Source organism: Ochotona princeps, chromosome 3, assembly GCF_030435755.1.
Source record: "Ochotona princeps isolate mOchPri1 chromosome 3, mOchPri1.hap1, whole genome shotgun sequence".
NCBI lineage: Eukaryota > Metazoa > Chordata > Mammalia > Lagomorpha > Ochotonidae > Ochotona > Ochotona princeps.
In genome coordinates, this window is record NC_080834.1 from 25,312,975 (window position 1) to 25,325,322 (window position 12,348).

At 62.1% G+C, this 12,348-nt stretch overlaps 1 protein-coding gene across 16 annotated transcripts in view; it reads right to left on the bottom strand.

The window, feature by feature from the left end:
* Positions 1 to 12,348, bottom strand: part of PCBP3 (poly(rC) binding protein 3) — a 66,766-nt gene that overhangs the window by 21,608 nt on the left and 32,810 nt on the right. For all 16 annotated transcript variants that reach the window (XM_058661206.1, XM_058661202.1, XM_058661200.1 and 13 more), the window contains exons 2-5: positions 5,266 to 5,417; positions 3,823 to 3,846; positions 2,030 to 2,062; positions 1,557 to 1,673 (exon numbers count right to left, since the gene is read on the bottom strand). In XM_058661206.1, coding sequence (XP_058517189.1) covers positions 1,557 to 1,673; positions 2,030 to 2,062; positions 3,823 to 3,846; positions 5,266 to 5,417 — 326 coding nt within the window. The remainder of the gene's footprint in view (positions 1 to 1,556; positions 1,674 to 2,029; positions 2,063 to 3,822; positions 3,847 to 5,265; positions 5,418 to 12,348) is intronic.

Consider the following 12,348-nt stretch of genomic DNA (forward strand, 5'->3'; position numbering starts at 1 on the left):
GCAGTGGCCAGGCTCTGGGAGGACAGCGAGATGGCCAGGGGAGACTCCACACATGCCCCCAGCACAGTGTGGGAGGTCCCTGGGCTGAAGGGGACTTGGAACAGGACACAGGGCCAGGGGACACACAGCTCTGGTCTGACCTTTGTCATACAGGTGTGGACAGGTGGACACATGGGACAAATGGATCCTGGAGTATGGGATGGTCTGGGGAAGACTGTGTGGTGGTGTCCAAAGTGGGGGTGCTGCACAGTGATGGGTCTGGGGGAGAGGATGTGTCACTGACTCAGAGCAATGAGGGGGTGTTTGGTAAGGGCTGCGTTTGGCAGGCGGTTCATCTGGTCCATGTTCCGATGCTCAGGACACAAACGTGCTTCAAGAGGGAGTTGGCAACTCATGTAGTAGCTTGTACCAGCAGGTAGCTCTGGCATGGGACCCTTTGGCCAGCGGGCAGTGAGCAGGTGACGGTAGCCAGGACCACAGGACTCTGGCCTCTTTCCCAGGTGCTCCACGCTACCTTTCCACGCCCTTGGGGCCAGCTGCCTCATGTGACAGGCACCCAGGTGACATAACACCCAGACCTCAGGCCAGAGCTGAACTCAGCTTCCGTGAAATTCAGGCCAGAGCGGTCACTACTGAAGGGCTTAGGGCCTCTTGGCCGCCGGGGGCCCCAGGTCACCTGAGTTATACATCTTTGACTCGTTCCACCATGAACCTGAAGCCAGATAGAGGCCCCATGAAGGGCCAGGTCTCCTGAGAGCCACGCCTTAGGTGCTGTAGGCCAGGGTGGCAGCCCAGGGCACTGGTCTGGCATTGACTTGGACTTGAAGGTAGAGACCAGAAGGGCAAGTCTTCACCTACCTCTACACGGGCAACTGACTAAGCAGACTGCCCGCTGGTGTTCACCCCTCGGAAAATGATCAGTTACTGAAGTCTACTGACCCACAATTCTAAATTCAAATTTAACGACAATCATGGAATGCCGGGCCAATGCCTCTGCTAAGGACACGAGCAGCCCACGCTGGCCTCGACCCTAGCCCCGCACGGCCCACAGCAGCTCCTTCCCAGGTCTGCATGTGCCTCTGCCACGGGCCACCTCTCCTGGCGCCAGGTCACCGGGTGCTTAGCACCCAGACTAATGCCTTATGCTCCTCAGGAACTAAACCAAGCTACACACCTTCCTGGAGACGCCCGCTGCTGAGACCTGGGCAAGACCAGCCAGAACGCCAAGGCCCACGTCACAGGGCTGGCTGCTCACTGGGCATCAGTGGTCGCAGTGTGCCCTGGGTGAGACATGGAGATTGCTGTAAAACCACACTGCACGTGTAGGTGCAGGTGAGTGAGACGGGTCTCTCACCATGCTCACGCCAGAGTGGCTGGCTTGAGGAGGAGGTGCTGGCCCGCCCGCAGGCGGACCAGGATGGGGCAGAGAAGCTAAAGAGAGGCCCTGGGAATGAGCAGGACATCTGGGCAGGCTGGACTGAGCCTGTGTCCGGAGAGCCTGCTGGGGATCAGGCCAGCTCACCACCAGGCGGAGGCATGGCGCAGCCGCTGCTTACCTCCTCAAACTTGTATGCGATCATTGCAAAGGCCTTGAAGATGGCGTCCGTCGGGCCTGTGATGGTCACGATCCTCTCTGGGCAGTTTCCTTCTGAGATGTTGATCCTTGCCCCGCTCTGGAGTGGGAGCAAAACAAGCCCAGAGCCAGGATCGAACCATAGGCCAGCACCGTAACTACCTGGCCCTGCCTGGCAAGCCTCAGCCCTCAGCAGTGATGTGCCCTTGAGAGACCTCCTTTGGAGGATCTTAGCACACAGCCCGAGTGATGCCTCGGGAGCCCATGTCCAGTGTCAGTGGGGACGGCCCCTGCCCGTGTGCCCTGCACTGGAGCCCTGGGCCAGAGACCCCATCCCTGCATGTGGGGGCAGGACACCAACAGGCCCCTGAGGGCATGGGCAGAACCACCTGAGACCCTCCAGCCTTGACGTTCTGCCCTGCCAGGTACAGAGCCTCCCCGGGGAGCCACGCTCACCTCCTCACGCATCTTCTTCACAGTCTCTCCTTTCTGGAATGAAGATCAGACACAGGAAAGAAGTGAGGGAAGCACAGAGCTCAGCCAGCACCGAGCCGTGGACCTGGCCCGGAGCTCAGCCAGCACCGAGCCGTGGACCTGGCCCGGAGGCGGCAGCCAGCCCAGTGTGGACCTGGCCCGGAGGCGGCAGCCAGCACCGAGCCGTGGACCTGGCCCGGAGCTCAGCCAGCACCGAGCCGTGGACCTGGCCCGGAGGCGGCAGCCAGCCCAGTGTGGACCTGGCCCGGAGGCGGCAGCCAGCACCGAGCCGTGGACCTGGCCCGGAGGCGGCAGCCAGCCCAGTGTGGACCGGGCAGAGCTCAGCCAGCCCAGTGTGGACCGTGTGGAGTTGTGTGCTGCCCCTCTGCAGGGCCCATTCTCACCACCACCGTGAGGGAGGGGGAGAGTGCTCTTGTCAGGGGATAGCTGGCCAGGGCGGGCAGGGGCCCCTGTGCCTGGAGGTCCCTGGCAAAGAGTGTGCAGGGCATGGTCCCCACTGCTGTAAGGGCACGACTTCCAGAGAGATCCCCCAGAAGTCCCACAGTATGGAGGATGGAGGGACCCTCGGAGGGGGTGACCATGCAACCAAGCCAGGGAGGTGGCTGCTGACCATGGGGTCTCCTCCTTTCCTTCAGCAACAGGCTCCAGAGCGGCCCTAACCTTCCCGTGGGCACACGCCTTCCCTTCTGACTGAAGCACAGGGTTCCCCACCCTCACTGCCACTGACCACAGCTGGCTCAGACCACAGTCAGGAAGTATCCTCACAGCAACGACCTGGGAAGGAGAACCTGGTGGGGCTGTGCCAAGGTGGGCCCAGGGGTGTGCCCGCAGCAAGCTCCCATGGGGCTGGGTCCCGCTGCCCAGGGGTGTGCCTGCAGCAAGCTCCCATGGGGTGTGCCAAGGTGGGCCCAGGGGATGTGCGTGCAGCAAGCTCCCGTGGGGCTGTGCCAAGGTGGGCCCAGGGGTGTGCCCACAGCAAGCTCCCATGGGGCTGGGCCTTGCTGCCCAGGGGTTTACCTGCAGCAAGCTCCCGTGGGGCTGTGCCAAGATGGGCCCAGGGGAGTGTTTTAAAGCAGGAGGGGAAACCCACAAGACAGTACAACAATGGTGCTCCCATGGGGGGTCCTAATGTCGCCCAGCGTGGTGCTGGGTGATCAATTAAAAGCCCCAACATTACATCAGTAACAGTTTATAACGTTATGGAATTAGTTGACATGGTATTAAGTAACCAAAATGCAAGTTCTGAACCACATCCTGTGAATTCTACATTGACATTTCAATTGTTGGTTTATATACAACCAGGTTCTATACACCTTAAAATGGCTATAGATTACTATTTGGCTGTCTCGTGTCTATTTTAATTTTAGTATTTAGCAGTTTATAGCGTTGAAGCATGATTTTGCTGAACCTGGCTGTTTTTCGGGTAGTTTAACTCTATAACTCTAACAAGACATATGTGAACAGTTTAGGTGAGCATGTTTAGGAGGGGTGTGCAGAGAAACCTTCAACACCCCAGTGAGGAGTGACTAATCTTTGTGTCCCACCCAGTGTGGTGTAAGTGCATCGCCGCTGGCCATTTTTGGTCTGTTTCTAAGCTTTCCTTGTTGTTCTCTATCTATTCTAGATTGTTTGTTTGTTTGTTTGTTTTGAGGGGCTGTCGGAGGAGCGTATCTACTGAGTACCACCCAGCACTGAGATAGTTACTGTCCTCCTTACAGAGACCCCAAGAAAAGGAGAATTTGTTCAATAGTTACCTTGCCAATGATGCTTCCAACTTCCTGTAGGGAAACCAGAGAAAGACGATGTCACAAAGCAGTGGGAGGAGGGGCTCAAGGACACGCCCATCGGGGCCAGTCCCCACCCCCCAGAGTCCTGAGAGGAGGGGCTCATGTCAGGCCGTGGAGGAGGCTGCCTCTGCGCTGGGCCGGGGGTAGCCGTTTTCTAAATGCACAGTTCAGAAGGCATCACGTATGCATTTAAGCCCAGTCAGGCCCAGCCAGAGGTTGCACCTGCCAGCCCAGTGAGACAGACTCCACACTGGGCAGAGCAGCCGGTGGGCTCTCCGCTGCGGAAAACCATCCCTATCCCAGTCAGACTCACACCCTTACCACAGGGGTTCTGACCAAGGACCAGTCTTCTTGGAGCCACGGGGGCGGGGGCTGTGCAGCATGGCACGACCCTGCTTCACCTGGCGTGCCCCTCCCTCCCGGGACAGTGGCAATCCTGGCTCCTGTTGCTGCTGGAGATGGGGACCTGGACACTGATGTTATGTGCGCACATGTGGTGCTGGGCAGGGCGTGGCTGTTCTCTCGCAGTGCCCACGTGTGGTGCTGGGCAGGGCGTGGCTGTTCTCTTGCCGTCCCAGGAGGGTGGGAGTGCCCTTTCTGCAGTGACAGGCACTGAAGCCCAGCCCTGTGCCCGCCTCCCCATGACACCACAGGCAGCGTCTCGGCAGAGAACTGGACAGGAGCTGGACAGCCCAGTGCTGTGGGCCCGAGCCGAGGTGTCAGATCCAGGGCTGCATATGGGCACGACCACGGAGACACACTTGTGGCACTGGTGTTCTGGGTCACTGTCCACAGAAGGACCAGGGAAGATCCTAGGACCCAGGGAGGGAAGGCCAGGATGTGCCAGGCGGTGCAGAGAGGACATGGAACTGTGCCCAGCACCCAGTTAGACCAGGACAAAACTGAAGTGGGAAAGTGTCGCGAGAGATGGGGACAGGGAGAGGATCACAGCCCCAGAGTCCACCAAGACGTGGACAAAGCAGTGGACGGCTGTGAGTGGTGGCCCACAGAACGTCCCTTCCAACCACTAGCGACCAGCACCAGCACCGCCTGGGCCAACAGGAAAGCTACTGCCATATCCGAGCCAAGGGCAGGGGGACCTGAGCCAGCCGCGGTGAGGATGCACTGCAGACACAGTGTGCAGACAGGATTGCACCAGGGCATGGCTCTGCCTGGGCACCTCGCACTGGGTGCTGGACACACAGGAGGCCAGTGTGTGTGCACAGTGCTGCCAGCACACTCATGGGGCACCGGGTCCCACCCCTGCAGGCAGGACGGAGTGGGGCCTTGGGCTTGTCTCGAGGCGCCCCTTGGCAAAGTGTCATCATTGCTTTGTACGTCTCTGATGACCACCTGGCCATGCCCCAGCCGGACTGGCCCCTCGCTCTCGGCAGACCGCACTCCTGTTACCTTCCCGTGCATGAGCAGGCGGATCGTCAGAGTCACGTTCAGGCCACCTTCTGAGACCTTGGTCTCCATGTCTGTCCCAAAGTGCAGCTGGGGGTGACGTACAGCACCAAGGGTGCTGTGAGCAAGGATGGACGGGGTCCAGATGGCGTCACCTGGAGAGAGAAGGTGCAGCAGCTGGGACCCAAGACTCGTCCCTGGGCCCTGAGCCTCTGGGCGCTTCCTGGCCTGCAGGAGACTGTCTCCAGTGGGGTGGGACGATACCAGGAGGCTCCACCTGCTGGGAAGGTTAGGCCCACCAGGTGGGATTCAGCCACATGGGACTGACCCCTGCCCTTGGCAAAGCTATTCAAGCTTCCAGCCTGGGTTCCAGGGAGGCAAGGAAGCCCCAGGCTGCAGAAGCATCTCAGAAGTGAGGCAGGGAAGCTGCAAGCCCAGCTTGCCCCAAAGCACTGGCCCCCTGCTGTGCCAGTCTCTATTCATGGCCTTCAGCTCTGCCACTTCCCCCATCACCTCAGGGCTCCCTGCCTCCCACCACTCTGTCATGTTGGGGTTCGCTGCCCCCCACCACCGCATCACCTAGGGGACCCCGCCTCCCACCACCCCATTACCTAGGGGCTCCCCACCTCCCACCACCCCATCACCTAGGGGCACCCCGCCTCCCACCACCCCATCACCTATGGGTCCCCCCCTCCGCCTCCCACCACCCCATCACCTAGGGGTCCCCCCCCGCCTCCCACCACCCCATCACCTAGGGGCTCCCCACCTCCCACCACCCCATCACCTAGGGGTCCCCTGCCTCCCACCACCCCATCACCTAGGGGTCCTCCCCTGCCTCCCACCACCCCATCACCTAGGGGTCCTCCCCTGCCTCCCACTACCCCATCACCTAGGGGCTCCCCACCTCCCACCACCCCATTACCTAGGGGCTTCCCACCTCCCACCACCCCATCACCTAGGGGCTCCCCACCTCCCACCACCCCATCACCTAGGGGTCCCCCGCCTCCCACAACCCCATCACCTAGGGGTCCCCCGCCTCCCACCACCCCATTACCTAGGGGTCCCTCGCCTCCCACCACCCTGTCACCTAGGGGTCCCCCCCCGCCTCCCACCACCCCATCACCTAGGGGCTCACCGCCTCCCACCACCCCATCACCTAGGGGCTCCCCGCCTCCCACCACCCCATCACCTAGGGGCTCCCCCGCCTCCCACCACCCCATCACCTAGGGGTCCCCCGCCTCCCACCACCCCATCACCTAGGGGTCCCCCCCCCGCCTCCCACCACCCCATCACCTAGGGGTCCCCCCCTCCGCCTCCCACCACCCCATCACCTAGGGGTCCCCCCCTCCGCCTCCCACCACCCCATCACCTAGGGGTCCCCCCCTCCGCCTCCCACCACCCCATCACCTAGGGGCTCCCCACCTCCCACCACCCCATCACCTAGGGGTCCCCCGCCTCCCACCACCCCATCACCTAGGGGTCCTCCCCTGCCTCCCACCACCCCATCACCTAGGGGTTCCCCGCCTCCCGCCACCCCATCACCTAGAGGCTCCCCACCTCCCACCACCCCATCACCTAGGGGTCCCCCTCTCCGCCTCCCACCACCCCATCACCTAGGGGCTCCCCACTTCCCACCACCCCATCACCTAGGGGTCCCCCGCCTCCCACCACCCCATCACCTAGGGGTCCTCCCCTGCCTCCCACCACCCCATCACCTAGGGGCTCCCCTGCCTCCCACCACCCTGTCACCTAGGGGTCCCCCCCACAACCCCATCACCTAGGGGCTTCCCACCTCCCACCACCCCGTCACCTAGGGATCCCCCGCCTCCCACCACCCTGTCACCTAGGGGTCCCCCGCCTCCCACAACCCCGTCACCTAGGGGTCCCCCCTCCCACAACTCCATTACCTAGGGGTCCCTCGCCTCCCACCACCCTGTCACCTAGGGGCTCCCCGCCTCCCACCACCCTGCCACCTAGGGTTCCCCATCTCCCACCACCCCATCACCTAGGGGCTCCCCGCCTCCCACCACTCCTGGCCCCTTCAGAAGCCAGGGAGACCCAGGGGATCATGCCCCCTATAGCTATTTGGTCACTTCTTGGGAGGTTCGGCCTCTGTCCACAGGGCTGCAACAGAGCAGTCCCCAGAGCAGCCAGCAGGTGCCGCTGTCCACACACACAGTCAGGTCCTCATGGATCCCACACTTCTATTGTTCAGTGCTCAACCCATGAGCCCCCAATGGAGGCTCCGTTTTCTGATTTCCAGTGACTACTCGCAGCAAAACTGAGTTACCTGGGCAAGCAAGATGATGACCTTTGAAAAGGGAGAGCCGCCACCCCAGAACCCCTGGTCCAGTGTGCACCAAGGGGCTCCCAGGGAGGAGCCAGGCTGTCCCTCCGGGCTGGACTGAGCAATGTAGGTCACCCCTACCATGGTGGGAGGACAGCTGTCCAGACCATGCCCTGGGAGAGTGCCATGCTACACCCCAGTGAGGATCAGAAAGAGACGAAAGCTAGTGAGGCAGTAGGTGGGTGGGGCAAGGGTTCCTGACACACTCAGGGGATACAGGACTTGGAGAGGGGGTACCCTGCTGCCTGGACCCTCCTGAGGGCATGGACAGCTCCTCTTGGAGGATGGAGGGGGTGCCGGCTTGGGGGAGGCTGCAGTGTGTCCAGGGCTGGCTTCCATAGGAGGCTGAGGATGCAGTTGGGGGCTAGGGGGACAGCACATGCCCCTGAGGGGTGGACAGAGGAGGAACCGAGGGCCGTGTTGATCACACATGATCCCATGAGGGCTCCTCGCTTGTGTGCTACTGTGGCCTCTCCCCACAGGCTGCCAGGCACTGGCCTTTGGTTTAACCTGGATGGACGAGAGGCCAGGCCACACCCACGAGGAGAGCCTGTGGGTGAGAAGAGGTGTGAGAGCACCTGTGTCCTTGTCCAATGGTGGAGTGCGAGAATGAGGGGCAGCCCTCCCCTCTGGGTGGTGTGGGGAGGCCGCTGGGTGCATGGGCAGACACATGGAGCAGACCCACGGACACACGGAGCAGACCCACGTCCACGGGCGCATAGAGCAGACCCACGGACACATAGAGCCAACCCACATCCACGGGCACATGGAACAGATCCACATCTATGGAACACCCCTCTGTGCAGTGTGGGGAGGCCACTGAGTGCAGCATGGGCAAACTCATGGAGCAGACCCATGTCCACGGACACACAGAGCAGACCCATGGACACACGGAGCAGACCCACGTCCACGGCACACGGAGCAGACCCACGGACACACAGAGCAGACCCATGTCCACGGACACACAGAGCAGACCCATGGACACAAGGAGCAGACCCATGTCCACGGACACACAGAGCAGACCCATGGACACACGGAGCAGACCCACGTCCACGGCACACGGAGCAGACCCACGGACACACAGAGCAGACCCATGTCCATGGACACACAGAGCAGACCCACGGACACACGGAGCAGACCCACGTCCACAGCACACGGAGCAGACCCACGGACACACGGAGCAGACCCACGTCCACGGGCACATGGAGCAGACCCACGGACACACGGAGCAGACCCACGGACACACGGAGCAGACCCACGGACACACGGAGCAGACCCACGGACACATGGAGCAGACCCACGTCCACGGGCACATGGAGCAGACCCACGGACACACGGAGCAGACCCACGTTCACGGGCACATGGAGCAGACCCACGGACACACGGAGCAGACCCACGTCCACGGGCACATGGAGCAGACCCACGGACACACGGAGCAGACTCACATTCACGGGCACATGGAGCAGACCCACGGACACACGGAGCAGACCCACGTCCACGGGCACACGGAGCAGACCCACGTCCACGGACACACAGAGCAGGTCCACATCCAGGGGCACATGGAGCAGACCCACGGACACATAGAGCTGACCCACGTCCACGGAACACCGTGTACTGGCCACGTGCAGCTTTGACCGTGACATCTGTTCCTTCTGTCATGAAATGGCTCACTATGAATAACAAACAGGGACCTGAACGGCCGCTGCATGGGAGTGTCACCCACCAAAGCTCTCAGCACCGTCCAACCCCGCCAAAGCGCCCGTTCATGTCAGCACTGAGCCCTCAGGGCCCTGCCCCCGTCAGTGCTGGATAAGACACTGGGTGTGGGGAGCCATGGCAGGTGCAGGGAGAGCCCAGGTTCAGAGGAGGGCAGGTAGGAAGGAGGTGGTGTTCCAAGGAGGGGGTGGCACTGGTCACCCCTCCCCCACGCTTCCACAGCGCCCGGCAGCCAGTGGAGTGGGGCTCACACCGAGGCCCTGCTGAGGCCATGTGTCAGATGCTGTGAGCCAGGCCATGCTGCGGCCAGTCTGTGCTCTCAGCCTCCTAATTAGAAACATCTCTGTCAGGGGGCCAGCAGGGCCCTGGGCGTCTGTTATGTAAATGCTTCTAGCCCAGCGAGGAAAGTGGGTCAGCTCCTGCCAGGGGCTCTTGGGCTGCAGGCTGTCAGCAGCCATCAGTCACACGGCCAGCACTGCCTTCTCCAGAGGGCGGAGGGAGAGCCAGGGCACCCCACGGTTGCACGGTGGGGGAGGACACTGTGGTTATGGAACCCCTGACCCTGAAGAACCCCCCTGCTCTTGCCCACTGCCTTGCTGCAGATGCCACAGGGCCAGTGAGGCACACACACCTGTCCCCTGCCTGTCCCTGATGGGCCAGGAATGACCCAGGCCTCCTGCCCACCTCAGAGGCAGCCGCTGTGCACCCACAGCGTGTGGGGCAGCTAGGTGGCCACCAGAGAAGAAAGGGCTGATGTCGCCAGGACGCAGGGCTGAAGTACGATTCTCCAGCACGCAGCCCCCGTGGAGCTGGCGGCTCTCCCTCCACTGAGCTCTCAGCCCTCCGTGCCTGGGAGTGGACAGATGTTCTCACTGTTGAATGGGAGGGAGAGGAAGGCAGGCATGGCTGCGCCTACAGGAGCCTGGGCTGCTCACTGTCCATGAACACCAGGCACAGACCCACCCGGCCAAGCACGCGATGCAGATGGACTCTTGGGGTGTCCACCCCCGCTCAAGGGTGGCAGCTGGGCCCACCTGGTGAACTCCTCTCCTGGAGTCTGTGTTTATTTGACGGCTTACTTGTTTATTGCTCCTGTGTCCAGTCTGCCACCAGGCCCCAGGGCTCTGCCTTCTCCCTGCCCATCCTTCACTGGGCAGCTCCGCTCTGCCCCTTCCCTGACTGCTGGCTGCACTCTCAAAGCCGCAGGGTGTTAGCTACAGCACAGAGTCCATTTCTGTAAGCCTGGTTCTGCTCCAAGCGAAGTCTGAGGCTGTGTCTCTGCCCTGCTGGCACAGGCCCCGAGCAGGACCCCCACACCCCAGAAGGCCCACCTTGGCTCCCTCCGTCCCCAGAAGTCAGCACCACCCTGGATCAGCAGCCATCTGGGTCAGTGCCTGCAGCGGCACTCAGCCAACAAGGGCGGGCAGGCGGGAGTGCCAGGCAGGACAGGCAGAGGCCATCAGGAGGGGGCTGGCGGGGCCCGGGCTTCCAGCAGGCAGCCCATCCGGGGCCTCCAAGGCCCCTGTGGAGACAGTACTGGACAGTGGAGAGTCAGGGTCCAGGCTGTGAGCACGGATCCTCGGAGGTCAGCAACCACAGGGCACAGGCCACTCCAGCTGTGAGCGAGGACCCACCAGGCCTGCCCTGCCTCCCACACCCACCCGTCTCTTCCGGGGCTCCTGCTGTGGGGCTGCTCCCTGGGGACACTGCTGTGCCCATGCGTGAGACACAGGCAGGGGCCCAGTGAGGCTGCAAGCTTGGCAGGAGGACAGCAGGCCTGCCAGGCACACACAGGAGGGATTAAGACTGTCTGAAGGGGGTTGGCACAGAACAGCAGTGGGTGGGCACCTACACATGTGGCCTGTGCTTCCGTGGCCTTCTAGAGACAGGAGGCCAACCAGCACACATTGGCCACAGCTCAGGCACAGCAGTGACCACAGCTGACCACAGCTGTAGTAGCGACCACAGCTGACCCAGCCGACCACAGCTGTAGCAGTGACCACAGCCGACCCAGCCGACTACAGCTGTAGCAGTGACCACAGCTGACCACAGCTGACCACAGCTGTAGCAGTGACCACAGTCGATCCAGCCGACTACAGCTGTAGCAGTGACCACAGCTGACCCAGCCGACTACAGCTGTAGCAGTGACCACAGCTGACTACAGCTGACCCAGCTGACCACAGCTGTAGCAGTGATCAGTAGCAGTGACCACAGCTGTAGCAGTGACCACAGCTGACCACAGCTGACCCAGCCGACCACAGCTGACTACAGCTGACCCAGCCGACCACAGCTGACCACAGCTGACCACAGCTGTAGCAGTGACCACAGCTGACCACAGCTATCGCAGTGACTACAGCTGACCACAGCTGACCACCGCTGACGCAGTGACCACAGCTGACCACAGCTGACCACCGCTGACCACAGCTGTCGCAGTGACCACAGCTGACCACAGCTGACCACAGCTGCAGCACGTGCTTTTCTTTGACCTGCAGCCTGTCCCTGCAGAGCTGTGTCCAGCTCCGTTGCCCTACCCTGTGCCTCATGTCCAGCTCCCCGCTGCCCCATCCCAGCAGCATCACAAACCTGCTGCAGGGAGCAGGTGGGCACACCTTTCCAAACATGAGGAGGAAAAGACTCAGCAGAATGTCCCCTCACCTGTCGGGGGACAGAGCAGCAGGACGTCCCCTCACCTGACGGGGGACATTGCAAATTTCTGGCAGTTACAGACCCGTTAGGCACAGTTGTGGAACGCAGGGGTCAGAGGAGAGAATTGGTGGGACAGAACGTGGATGACAGGCGATGAGTGAGGGGCTGCAGAGTGCAGGGCCGGGCGCTGTGCTAGGAGGGAGCCAAGGCACGCAGAACGGGGCGCACAGAGAAGGGCTGCGAGGAGGTGGGGGCAGAGACGGGGAAGAGCTTGTCCTCCCACTGTGTCCTCACGGGGCCCAGGGAGCACAGCGTCTCTCTGAGCACCTCCTGCTCCAGCTGACCGCCTGGTGACCCTGTGTCTGCCAGGAGGGAGA